Source organism: Castor canadensis, chromosome 7, assembly GCF_047511655.1.
Source record: "Castor canadensis chromosome 7, mCasCan1.hap1v2, whole genome shotgun sequence".
In the NCBI taxonomy this organism is placed as follows: domain Eukaryota; kingdom Metazoa; phylum Chordata; class Mammalia; order Rodentia; family Castoridae; genus Castor; species Castor canadensis.
In genome coordinates this window covers 149275465-149289636 of record NC_133392.1, presented here as the reverse complement: position 1 = coordinate 149289636, position 14172 = coordinate 149275465, and the positions used below count along the sequence as shown (strand labels likewise).

The 14172-nt window shown below is 39.1% G+C and overlaps 1 protein-coding gene across 10 annotated transcripts in view; it reads right to left on the bottom strand.

The window, feature by feature from the left end:
* Positions 1-14172, bottom strand: part of Ubr4 (ubiquitin protein ligase E3 component n-recognin 4) — a 132318-nt gene that overhangs the window by 92222 nt on the left and 25924 nt on the right. For all 10 annotated transcript variants that reach the window (XM_074081182.1, XM_074081185.1, XM_074081189.1 and 7 more), the window contains exons 13-22: positions 13982-14119; positions 12929-13046; positions 11835-12022; positions 10759-10918; positions 10567-10652; positions 4908-5077; positions 3195-3477; positions 2310-2445; positions 1351-1430; positions 183-311 (exon numbers count right to left, since the gene is read on the bottom strand). In XM_074081182.1, coding sequence (XP_073937283.1) covers positions 183-311; positions 1351-1430; positions 2310-2445; positions 3195-3477; positions 4908-5077; positions 10567-10652; positions 10759-10918; positions 11835-12022; positions 12929-13046; positions 13982-14119 — 1488 coding nt within the window. The remainder of the gene's footprint in view (positions 1-182; positions 312-1350; positions 1431-2309; positions 2446-3194; positions 3478-4907; positions 5078-10566; positions 10653-10758; positions 10919-11834; positions 12023-12928; positions 13047-13981; positions 14120-14172) is intronic.

The window sequence follows — 14172 nt, the reverse complement described above, 5'->3', positions numbered from 1 at the left end:
AAAGAATACAAAAATTATAAAATTATCCTACAGCGAACATAAATATACAAACTGCACAGAAATGCTCAAGTTGCAAACAGACACTTAATAAACTGATAAGACTCCAGAAGGAAATTTCTGGTAGAAAACATGATCAATTATCAAACACAGCCCAAACTCTCCCCATGCTTTCATAGTCTTACCAGGGCTGTCACATTCTTATTTTCCTTCCTTCTGACTATATCAAGCTGGGATCCAGCTGCAAGCAGAGCTGTCAATGCAGTGTAAAGCTCGTCATACTTCACAAGCTTGGAGAAAAGAACTTCACATGCCTAATATCAAGAAAAGAAGACAATCACTTATTTTTTGAAATATTTTTTTTCCTACCCTTACGTTATCACTTTACCTTATGATTGACAAAACATCCCATCAAATTATAGTTACTGATTTCTCCTTATAGCATATACCAACATGTTAGGACCTTACTCAGTTTGTGGACTACTGTGAGCACACAACTTCAAGGCTTTAGGATAAGAGTACAATAACCATTTTTGACCATCAAAATATTTGCATAGGACAAATGCTAACAGAGACAGACTTCAAAAATAATGTGCCAGAGGTGACAATACCAAGAACAAAAGTGCAGCCCAGCAAATAAATCTCAAAGGAACATTTTCCTTTCAGCAGAAGCTCAAATCCTAACAGTGACCAAACTGCCTCATTACAAAGTAAGTCATAGCCAGCTGTGGTGGTATACATGCCTGTAATTGCAGCTGAGGCAAGAGGACCACCAGTTTTAGACCAGCCTGGGCTACAGAGAGAGACCTTGTCTCAAAAACAAGAGTAACTGATTCTCTTTTGCCCAGAAACACTGATTTGGTGGAGACCACCTGACCCACATATAATAATGGGTTTTTAAAATTCCTGGGCTGGGAAGGAGACCAGGAAATAGAGAAAAGGTTAATTCCAGAAGAATTAACTTAGAAGGTAACACACATGTACAGGAAAGCAGTGCGAGTCAACTCCCTGTATAGCTATCCTTATCTCAACTAGCAAAAACCCTTGGTCCTTCCTATTATTGCTTACACTCTCTTCAACAAAATTAGAGATAAGGGCAAAATAGTTTCTGCCTGGTAGTGCGGGGGGGTGTGGGGGGTAAGGAAGGGGGTGTGGGAAGGGGGGAGAAATGACTCAAACATTGTATGCACATATGAATAAAAATTTAATTAATTAATTAATTAACTAATTAAAATTCCTGGGCTGGGTGCGGTGGTACATGCCTATAGTCCTAGCCACCTGTGAGGTTAAGGAGGATGACTTGAGGGAGGGAGGGAGGGACGGAAAGAAAGGAAGGAAAAAAATTCCTGGTACCGCAGAATCAAGTCGGCTCAAATCATCTTCTGAGGCTTCTGGGGACAGGACACAGTAGAATCTGGGTTGTGGGACGGCATCTGGAAAACAATGTGCTTATTAAATGAACAGTTTCATTCTCAAAACAGGCAAAATTAAGAAAATACTTTAGAGCAAGGCTGCTCTAAAGCCCTGGCACTGCTGACATTAGGGTTAGATAATCCTTTGCTGAGAGAGGTTACCCTGCATGCTGCAGGAGGTTTGACAGCATCTCTGGCCTCCAACTCACTAATGACTATAGAAACCCTTAAACACAAGTTGTGATGATCACAATTAGCAAATGTCTCCTGGAGTGAGGCAAAATTACCCCCATTTAAACAACTGCTCTATGAGTTAGCTATGGTGCTATAAGATAAAGTAAATCAACAAAATTCTATCATTATGACTAAATACATCAAACTTGCATGCTATTGCCCCAATAGCAGAGGCAAACTAATAGTAAACTTATACTAAGGCTTTACAAAAGTTAACATCTAATAATCCTCCAGATGAGAGGACATACGTGCTAAAAGTAAACCCAAAAAACATGGTGTCAAAAAAATGGACAACTGCTATGAGAGAAAAACACTAGAGACTATCATGTTCCCCTGATTTTTAGCATCATTTGTCACCAAGACACAAAAGGAAATTTAGCTTGTTGGTTACATACACATTTCTAAAGGAAAATTTAATAGAGAGTGACTATGTCATAGTGCCAGATAAAAGAACTCCTAATTTCAATATCTTAACTTAAAAAAAAAAAAAAGGTGGAGTAGGTGTTAAGTCAATTTCTAAAACAGCTTTGAAAGTAGGTGACATGCCACCATAGGACATAGATAAAGCAAATGGCCAAAGGTCTTCTAGGAGTCTCCAAATTTGAAATTCAACTCTGCCTACAAGAATCATTAAGTCAGTTTCTTATTGACAATCTTCTTTCTGACCTGATGAGAAATGCTTGGACCAGTTTTCTTCTACTTCCTTGAACCCATGATAGAGAGGGGTTGTTGCTCGGCGGCTGCTACTGTCCTGGGATCCACTTGCCCACCCAAAAGGAGGACTCAGCAGGTTATGCTGTACCTTTTAAAACACAAACGCTCAAATCAACAAGGATACCCCAAGTCATTCTTGTGTTCTCTCTCTAGAAATGAGCTGCTTTCAGTCTATTGAAAGTGTAGTCCTTTCCTAATAAACTTTGCTATACTATCACTTTCACTACAAAAAAAAAAGACAATGGCTATACCATTCTGCTTTTCATGCCAGACATAACAACAGATAAGTACATAAAAGTCTAGAAAATTTAAAGATCAAAACAAAATTTTTCTGTGATTTCTTTTGGAAAGCAATTTTTGATGAAGCATTAAAGAAACAGTGCTCAATGAAACATTTTAAGAAATGCTGAATATAACAACCCTTAACTAGCCTTCCCACCCTCATTGTGGATTCTTATAAAGGACTTTACTAAAACATAGTATTTAATGCTTGAGCACCCTTCAACCACTAACAAACACCCACTGAGAGCCAATGCTCAGGTCATTGTGCTAGTCACAGGTAAAGCAGCATAATCCAATGAACACCTGTGAACAGGGCCTATCATTCAAGTTTAACATACACATCAGATCAAGTAACCTACATTTATCACTACAGGCCAAACAGAAAATGTAAGTGCACATATGCAAGTCACAGTGGTTCTCCTAATCCTACCCATAAACCTAACCAAAACCAAAAACTAAAACCTAAAGGAAGCAGGTCACTCTAGCTTTGAATCATAATTCCTGAAAAGAATGAAGCTCTCGGTAACGAGGCAAAGAGAATGTGCTGGTCTATACCTGTTCAAACAGATAAACAGGGGCTTTGGAGTATTGATGAAGCAGATAATCAAAGATCAAAAGGAGACGTGCCAGGATGAGAGGCACAGAGCACATCTGAGCATCCATGTTGATACTCAGCTCCTGGATGCTCTGGACAAAAAGAGTCAAAATGGCCTGCCGGCCCTTCTCAGAGAAGTTGTGGAAAATGAGGAGCAGCAGCTGCAGGTGTTCTACATTCAGATCTTCAGTCTCACTGGGTACCACCCCTTGCAGGGCATTCTGCTTCATTGTAGACAAAAACCTAGCACAGAGAAAAGGGGAGCAATGTCTGATGGGAAAACATCAGAAATACCCCCCAAGGTTATGACATCCAGTGCTGAAACAGTTAAACTTCTTATATCCAGGCACTAAGATAACAAATTAAAGAAGAAATAGAGCTGCATGGTAAAAGGAAGACAGAAACTAAATTTTACCAACAAAAAAAGTGGGACTTAGTCACAAAATCTCTTCTAAGAACCCTTTGGTTCTCTTAACTGTGGCCACATTAGTATCACTGCCCACCTCCCACTGGTGACATGAAAAGAACTGCAGGTTTCCCAAAAGGTACTGGCATTACTTTTTATGTAATAAATCTGGGCAGGTAGAGCCAAGTTAATAATTCTCCCTTATCCTTTGAAATATATATGGAATGCTAGAAATTGAGTCAACCCAGGACCTACCACTGATCCAAACCTCCCAGCCCCAGATTCTACAATTTAATTCTAATTTTGAGGGATTTTTTGGCTATAATGGAGTTTGAACTCAGGGCCTACACCTTGAGGCACTCCACCAGCCTTTTTTGTGTCAGGTATTTTTACAGGTACCCGGCTTTTAATTCTAGTTCTGATAGTTTATACTACAGGTTATAATCATAGCATGATAACAGTTTAAAAGTATGTAAACTATAAAGTAATATAAATTCCAATATTCAAGAACTTGTCAGAAGAGCTTTTGCACACACACACAAAAAAAAACAGCCAACTGTTTCTACTGCCTTTGGCTATTTAGGAATGAGATTTGTTTTAAGAAGGCACCCTTCCCTCAAAGCACCCCACCACCCCCAGTTCTCAGTCTTGTTGCAAGATTCCATCAGGAAAAATATAATGGACCTCTAGCATTCAAGGAGGTTTATGATTTCTCAAATCCAACATTAGAGTTATTTGATTCTAAAATGAGGAATAGAAAAGCAAAGCCTTTTAGGAAAGCAAGCTGCTTTGAAGACTCCTAACCATGTAAACAAAAATGGCAAATACAGGTCCATCTGAGGAGGATTTAGATGATTGATCTGAGCTTCCCCCAAGGAAACAAGTTCTTTAAAATTTATCCAAAAAAAAAAGATGGCAAGTCCTCTAAGTGGTTTCCTGTTGAAAGCAAAATAACTAAGGACAGAGCTGGCTTTCCTGTTCTCTCTTTCAAAACACCAGGTCAGGATGAAACTGGTTATGTTCAGGATCCAGGCTCTAGTTAATAATCATAACCAAATCCTCCATGACTATAGGAAGATTCTGTTTCCAGACATAATTGTATGCTTGTTTTTTAATAGCATCTGCTCATCACTTCTCCACCCTTCCTACTCTGAACATATCACTCACTGTAGTAACATCTCAAAGTCACAGATTAACTAAAAGAACTCAAGCAAACAAAAGTAGTAAAATAACCATCTCTATAGACCTTCTCTTGGAATTATCTTACCTGTCCCAAACTTTAAGGCATTCAGGGACGTCAGGGTCACCTTGTGTGCCAGCTTTATGTTGCCAGATGAGCAGGAGGCGTGAGAGCACAGAGAGACCTTGAGGGTGAATGTATAAGGGCCAAGGGCCCTCAGAAAAAGGAGCAACTCCCAGCTGCTGCAGCAATGTATTCTGATGTAAAAGACACACACAAGACCGTTAGAAAAAAGACACATACACACACAATAAAAAAAAGAAAAAAGACACAGGACAAGGCCAAAGGGGTACTCATGCTCTACAATGCTTGTTTTATAATAATAGACAAAGTAAAGAAAGACCCAGAAATTCAGATTTAGAAGTGGTTTGGAGAAAAATCATCTAGTGCAACAAATGAGAAAAACACAAATGAAAAATCTAGTCCCGATAGCATCTGTAGATTAATCAGTGTCTGAAATAGGTTCTTAAAAAGGAGAAATGCTTAGAGACAGCAGAATCGGAAATTTTCAAAATGGACAGAACATGAAAAGTACAATCAAAAGAAAACGTGAACTGTAACAGCTGGTGGATTTTCTTTCATAACAAGTTCCGTAAGATAAAAAACACCAAAGAGAGGAGATCCAACAACCTGTAAATCCATCAACTCATGGTAACTGTACTAAGCTAAGAAATCCTGCCTATAAGATGCCAAGGCATCTAAAACTAATCAAGGCTGTTCTTTGCTTCCAATTGTAGCAGGTCTTCCAAATGAGCCTCACTTTCAGCTCAGTTATTTGAGCTCCAACTTATTTCTCAGACTCAAGCACATATGCACACACAGGTACACAAAGTAAGCAGGACACCAATAGAAGGAAAGACAAAGCCTGCCTTCTCATTTGTCTACAGAAAACACAAATCACCTCTACTTCAGAACATATGAGAAATTCCTAAGGCTGCCAAATTCAATTCTTTCAAGATACCCCAGATGGCCCTGTTCCTCGGAAATAAACATTATTCCAAATGTCACAGATTCCAAGAGCAGCTTCCGTGCACTGGGCAGTTAACTGGCAATGGCCAAGCACTGTGCTAAGCACTGGACATGTGCTCATGATGAACATGTGAAGCAGTGAGAGGAGGCGGTGGTGGGCATTACGCACAATGGCATGATGACAGAGGTTGAAAGACATAAGCAAGACCAGAATACTGAATGGTGAAGCCAGGCCTATTCAAACTCACACTCATAAAGGATTCCTCAACTCCTGATTCCATGAAAACATTTTTATTTAAATAAGTAAACCTACTTGGACTACATCAAAAATATTAACTGTCAGGTTGTGGTATAGCTCAGTGGTAGAGAGAGCACTTTCCTAGCATGTATGAGGCCCTGCATTCAGAGAGAGGGGAGAGAGAGAGAGAGAGAGAGAGAGAGAGAGAGAGAGAGTGTGTGTGTGTGTGTGTGTTATACAACTGTAATAGTGGGAAAAAAATGTTAAGTGTTCAGTGAGGGAGAAGCAGCCATAAATCTGGATTATGAGTAATATCTATTCCCTATATTGCTGTTTCTACAGTACTTTATTTTTTGCAGTACCGGTTTTTGAACTCAGGGCTCGCCACTTGAGCCACTCCCCCAGCCCTTTTTGTGTTGGGTATTGTCAAAACAGGGTCTCGAGAAGTATTTGTCTGGGGCTGGCTTAGAATCATAATCCTCCCGATCTCTGCCTCCTGAGTAGCAACGATGGCAGGCATGAGCCACCAGCGCCCTGCTAGTATTTTTTTAAGTGTAGGTTTTTGTCTTGTTTGCAACTATGTCAGCTTTTTAGCTCTGAGAGCCATAACAAATGAGTAAGCACTCCACAAGAATGGTTTTTATTGACTACTTCCACTCTTAATTGGCTATCTCAGAAGTAAAAATGAACACTGTAGATAGCAACAGGACCCTAGCAGAGCCATTCCTTCCTCCACTTCTCTTGAATGCTGCCATTTCTGAGGTTTTAGCCTCAGCCCTCAGCTCTCTTGTACACTCCATCCACTTCAGTATTTACCACTGCCTCTTTGCAGATAATTCCCAAAGCTATATTTATTAACCTTAACTTTCTAACTCATTAATTTTAGACTCACATTTCAACTGTTTTCTAGATTATCTTCACCCCTCTAATACCCCAAAACCTAATATTTAAAGTGAAACACATTATCCCTCTTATCCCCAAATCAATTCTCCTTCCTGACTTCCCTATGTTAATGACAACAGCATCTTCTGCTCTTCTGTAATGTTTTGTGGAAATGCCAATGCATTTTCCGCAGAGTTTATACCATTTTACATTCCCACCAGCAATACCTTCTCCACATCCTCCCTAACACTTATCTTCTGGTTTCTTTTTTCATAAAAGTATAACAGATGAAAAGCAGTTCCTGTGATTCTGAGCCAGGCACTGCTTCAAGCCTCGTAGTGTCCTGACACTCCAGCAGCTACTAATGCTCTGGCCCTCATTTTCTCGAATATCCATATGTAGCATACTACCACAGCCTTGTGAGTACACCCCAGATGACTCTCCACTCTTCACTCCTTCCTATGCCGATTTCAAGATGCCTTACAGTTTGACCTGAACTATTTGGCACCCTTCCTCACCAAAATGAGCCAATTTTACCACATACCTAAAATCCTAGCTACTTCGAAGGCTGAGATCAGAGGATTGCAGTTCAAGGTCTGCACAGGCAAACAGTTTCTGAGATCCCATCTCCAAAATAACCAAAGAAAAATGAACTGGAAATATGGCTCTAGCAGTAGAGTGGCTGCTTTGCAAACACAAGGCCCTGGGTTCAAACCCCAGGCCAACCAAAAATATCTATTGTGGACTTACCAAATTCTTACAAGACAACAAAGCTTTTGTTTCATCTTTGATTACTTCACAGAACTTAGAAGAATACTTTACTCCTTAGTGATGCTAATACTTACTTATTAAAGAAAGAGCCTAAGGAGATTACCTTTCTCTAAGGGACATCCTAGAATTTAGCACTGCCAAAAAGAATGCTCCAGCTACCTTACTTTTGATTAAACAAATTTATAAAATGAACAGGCCATGCCAAGCACTTCCTCTCCCACAGTAGAAAGCCTACTTGCCAAGATAAGATGTTCATAGGTCATCAATTTCTTCTCTAAGTAGTGAACAGAGCTTTGGTCTCACTTGGAAACATAGTCTATTAATGCCTTCAAAGTTGAAAACTATGTTTTAAGACATAACTTCTACTTGTTTACTTACACAGACTGGAATACATTTTATTATGTTCTACTGGAGGACACGGGGGGGGGGGGGTGAGAGAGAGAGAGAGAGAGTGAGAGAGAAAGAGAGTGAGTGAATATGTGTGTGTGTGTGTGTGTTGCCACAGAAGCCAGAAGTCAGGCACCTGAGTAAAGATGCTTTGTACTACAAAGAAACTATTTAAGGGAGAGTAAATAATAGGTTAAATCATTTATCCTCTACTTTATTCAATTATAGCAAAGTTTGGGGGAAGAACATAAAAGAATCATTTTTGGAGATGGGATGAAAAGCAAGGTTGGTGGATTTCCTTTGCCATACAGCACTAATTAGGGCAACCAAGCTACAAGTCCACACAAAGTCTATAGTTATTTTTTTTCCAACACAAACAGGGCAACATCATTACAGGAGGTCTAAGAACTCCTGCTCTCCAGAGAACAGTATTTTTTCCCTATTCTTTGGACAAGTTTAGGCAGGAAAAGTGCAAGTCTGTGAACTTTGAAACTTCCCTGAATAAACTTAGGTCTGGAACACAGATGGCCACTGTGGTGGGACAACTTGACCCTCAGTCTAAGGAAGCATTAAGGGCTATATGCTAACTGAAGTACTCTCTTATGAGGGTCAGCAATTTATATATTCTTTCCTGCCAAGATAAAATTTTGCACTTAATAGTAGTATTAAGTGGTTTATAATCATGGTTTCAAAAAACATAGAAGTTTTTCAGGAACTTCTCAAATAGCTTGGTATTATGAGAATTTTAATCCCTTAAATATAGTTTCCTGGATTTTATCCTATTGGGAACTGATAATCCCTTGAATTATATCTGGAATCTGAGACTCCAAAGAATTTAATTAATTAATTAATTTGTTTGTTTGTTTAGAAACAGAGTCTTGCTACGTAACCCAGGAGGCCTCGAACTCACAATCCTCCTGCGTTAGCTCTCTCAGTGCTGGGATTACAGGCTTGTCATAACACCCAGTGCTGAAATGATTTTAAGAGTAACAAAGGGTTTGAAGGGTGGCTCAACTGGTAGAGCTCCTGACTACCAAGCACAGGCCTTGAGTTCAAACCTCAATACCACTAAAAAACAAAAACAAAAACAAAAAAACCTATATTGCAGTATCTCAGGAGAGGATATGAATCCAACCATTCTCTGATACATTACTGATAGAAGTAAAAATTGGTGTAGCTACTTCAGAGAGCATTTTGGCCCTATGTTACACATTCTACAACCTGGCAATTCTACTCCAAGTTAAATTCCCAAAAGAACCACTAGTCCACCTATAACAGAGGACATGTATAAAAAAAATCATAGCAACACCTAGAATAGCAATAAAATTGGACACATTTTAAATGCAATTCAGTGGGAGAAAAGAGAAAAATAAATTTGTACAGTCACAAACACAGTGGAATATCAAACAGCAGTCCAACAAGAACTACAGAATCACACTACAATATAAGTGAATGCTGGCAATACAATACCATATAACTATTACGTGAAAAAAATAAAGCCTCAAAAGATTACATAGAATATGTTATCTGCTATAAAGCTAAAAACAAAACTTTTTTTTTTCTTTAATTTAAGGAATATAGCTATATGTGGAACTAAGGAAATTAGGAAGCTGAGTTTTAAAATACAAGACATCAGCTAGCACAATTTCTAATCCTAAAATTAGAAGTTCACAGTCAAAGCCCTGGACTTTACTTTGGTGATGCGTTTGTAAGAATGGATAAGAGAGCATGGACCTACTGTAATTTGATCCTTTAAAATGCATTTTTTTAGTGTGGTAATGGGGAGTTGAACTCAGCCTTGCACTTGCTATACAATTGCTATACCACCCAAACTACTTTGCATTGGGTTTTTTGAGTTTGGGGGGTGGATTGCATTGGTTATTTTTAAGACAGAATCTCTCTTTCTGCCTGGGCCAGACTTTACCATAAACTCCTATTTTTACTTCCCTACATAAGTGGGACAACAGACACACCATTAATTGAGATGGGCTCTCAGGAACTTCTTTGCCCAGGCTGGTCTTGAACCTCAATCCTCCCAATCTCTGCCTCCCAAGTATCTAAGATTAAGGCTTGAGCCTATAATTTGTCTTTCTTCTATTACTACTCATGAACATGTTTTCCTCTGTTTATTGGCTATTTTCATATATTTTTTTTTAAATAAATTGCCTTCTTGTGTATTGTGTTCACTTTTCTATTAGCATTATCATTCAGACTTTGTTTTTGTATTTATTTTTCTATAAGCTTACTGATTTAGGGAAAAGGACATTTTCTTTTTCTTGAAATGATCCCAATTAAGGCATAAGGATATACTAGAATCACTTCTAATGATCTTTCCGGTGAAGTGATCCGAACACAAAATGTTAATTAGCAATAGATCAACTGCAGCCCATGGACCTGTTATAAAGAGTTCCTCACTGGGCAGCCATAGTGGAGACAAACCTGCAAGTTTGGGGACTGAAGGTCAGAAGTCACCAAAGAGTGGTTGAAGTGATAGAGAGCAGCAGCAAACTCTTCATCTGATGAACCTTAAGACAGTTGAAAAAAGTTATTCAAGCAACTATGTGAGGCAACCCTGGCAACACACCCTGGCAACAACCAAACTCTACTAGACAACACAGCCCATGTACTGACCCTTGAGTCCATCTTTGTCCACCTCCTTGATGATACTAGCCAGGGTAGCCATATGGTGTTCTGAAAGAGACACACTGAGATAGTTCCGGATGAAATTGTTCCGTGAGTTCAGCATGGAAGAGGTAATGAAGTTCAAAATGTTGGAAGCCAGACCTAAGAACTGAAAGAAACACAAAACAGCTCATATCAGGGTCCAAGCTTACACAAACCTTAAACACAAAGAAGAAGTAAGCTATAGGTCTCATGTAAAAAACACAATGAATGAAAGAATCTCACTTAAAATTTCCTACAGTGGGTCTAAGTTAAATAATAAGAATCTATCAGTTACACAAAACAGTATGGGAATTAAATGCAAAAGACTTCAGAAAGTTGTATGAGAAGACATGGGACTTCCAAGTAGACTGACCCATTTCTTATCTTCCTCTAAGGGCCTATCTTTGTCCACCCCTAAGTATTATTTCTATGTATTACTTCTATTTCTCTACTAAGTTGAATTTATTGTATTACTGTATAAATGAATTACTGAATTATTATATAAATATTTTATGCCCTTCACTGAACTGTATGTTCAGTGCTATATGAAGGCATGAACTGTACCTGAGTCATTCACTGATAAATTACCAGAATAGGGTCTGACACACAGAAGATAATCAAGAAATATTGGCAGAATCAACAATAAGCATTTATGATATATCAAACCTATGCTAAATACTTTAAAAATATTCTTTTTCACAACACCATTAGAGGAAGGTACAATCATTTCTACACTAGGAGACAAAACTAAGGCTTAGAGAAGTTCAGATTCTTGCACAAAGCCATGAAGTGGCAAAAGTAGGATTCAAACCACTTATATCTAATTCTGAAGGCTGTGTTAATAACCATCAATCTGAGAAACAATACCAGAAGTATAAATCATTTAATGGAACTTAATAAACATAAGTTTTAAACAAAAACATGCTTAAATATTATAGTTATCCAACCTATAAAAAAAAGTCTTAGTTCAAATGATCTATTTCTCACACCACAACCATTCTACTCAATCCCCCTCCCACTAAACCTCAGAAATTGACTCTTACCAACTCAGGATCTTTGCGACTAGCCAAAATGTTGCCCTTCTCACCAGAGGCCTGCTTACTGGGGCTTTTAACTCGAGGAGAGCTCTCCAGAGGAGGGGGTGGGGGAGGAGGTGGAGGTGCCACTTTCTCTTTACTGGGGGAGATGGTCTCCTCAAACCATTGCCCCAAAATAGGTTCACTGTCATCATCTGAATAGAGAAGGAGAAAGTCACTAAGATAACAATAAAAAAGGTTATTTTCTGGTACATCTGCTTTCTAAAAGTGCCTAAGTCAAAAGAATCACAAAGATATCCTGAAGGTGGTGGTAGGTACAAGACGGCATAAATTTGTCAAAATTTATCTAAATGTATATATAAAATGAGAGCATTTTATTGTATGCAAGTTATGTTGCAGTAAAAATGATGTGTGTTTGTTTTATAAAAAGAAAAAAAGAGCCTAACAAAGGAAGAGAAACAATTTCACTTTACTTTACTGGCAACAAGCTTTTCTTTTTTTTTTTTTTTTTTTTTGCAGTACTGGGGTTTGAACTAAGGGCTTTAGGCTTGATGGGCAGGCCAAACATTTTCAAGAGCAAATCTGTACTTGTCTTATCAACTATGAACTTCAAGATAAGAATTGCACCTCTCTTAGTACTTCATACTGCTTTGACAAACTTGACTATGAAGAGGAATCTGAGACATTTATCTTCTTCACTCTCTCTCTGAACTAAGGCAGCGAGGAGTGTTGTTCATTACAGCATTCAATTTCTTTCCAATGCTTCCCTAAACTACACACCTACGATAACAGCCAAATCAAACACTTCCTACATGACATTCTGAGTTGCACTGAGAAAGCTAAGAATGAGGTCCCAACATAGGTCAACACAATACAAAATGAGCTAAGATAGGTTTTGATTTGGGTAGGAAAAGATATGAAAAGCAACACGGGCTTGACTGAAAGTAGTCATGCAGTTTTAAACACTCCACTTGCTTAAATAACACCATTGAGTGCACATAAAATCAAGGTCCAGACTAGGTAGGTGAAAACAAAGTGGTGTAAGGGAATCTGTGGCATACTAGCATATCTCTGGGAGACAGGGAAAAAAAGTGAGCTACCTTGGCTGCTATCCTCCTCTGTGCTACTGAAATCATCCTCGTAGTAAGTGTTTGAGTCGGTGGAGGCGCTGGCATCACTGCTCATAGAGCCCTTCCTCTGCCGCTGTAGGACGCATGCCTAGGAAAAGAATGAGATTTCTATAATTGGCAATTACAGAAACAGAGCCAGCCTACTTCATCTCATTCACCAACTGACAAGTTTCTCCATAGCTCATTTTTTTTCTAGGCAAGCACTCTACTACTTGAGACACACGCCAGTCTCATTCTGTTCTCTAAGTCCAAGAAATATTTCTCTTAATAGCCCACTTCCTCACACCTCTCAAAGCCCTCTCAACCAGACACATGGACAAAAACTGAAAAAAAAGAGAGCACTTCCATAATGTCCTCCATGCTTTTGCTTCAGAATGCTAAATCATCACAAATCACCAAGTGGTCACATGTATCAAAGAACTGATAATAACTGATTCAAAAGTTTGTATAGGTTAACCAATTAAGAATTCCTAGTTGGGTGCTGGTGGCTCACGCCTATAATCCTAGGTACTCAGGAGGCAGAGATCAGGAGGATCAAGGTTCAAGGCCAGCCCAGGCAAATAGTTCTCAAGACCCTATCTGGAAAAAACCCTTCACAAAAAAGGGCTGATGGACTGACTCAAGGTGTAGGCCCTGAGTTCAAACCCCAGTACAGCCAAAAAAATTTTTTCTTTCCTTATAGCTGGATGGGGAAAGGGGAATTCCACCTGCCTACAAAGCATGAGAGCCTAAGTTCAAACTCCAGTACTGCTCTCCCCCAAAAAAGAATTCCTCTCTTTGTGAAGCCAGGTACTGTGATCCATACCTATAATCTCAACACTCAAGAGGCTGAGACAGGAGGATCACTGGAGCCCAGGAATTGGAAACCAGCCTGGACAACACTGAGACCCCTTCTCAAAAAAATAAAATAAATAAAATAAAATAAAATAAAAACAAAGAATTCCTTTCCTCTTCAAAACCAAATGTGCACTGATAGAGGTCATGCCAAGGTCTTCCAAATATTCAGGCTTGAGTGGCACCCACCTTTCTGTATGAGGTTGAAAGTAATGTCAAGAGCAGGTTCATCAGTGGGACGGAGTCAGTCAGCCGCTGAATCCTCTGAATGGAGCTGCTCTGGGCCATAATGCTCAGGACAGCAGGGGGACCATCTACCTCCCAACCCTGAAGGTAACAATACCAAAGGGGAATTAGCAATATGACCCACACAGTCAGAA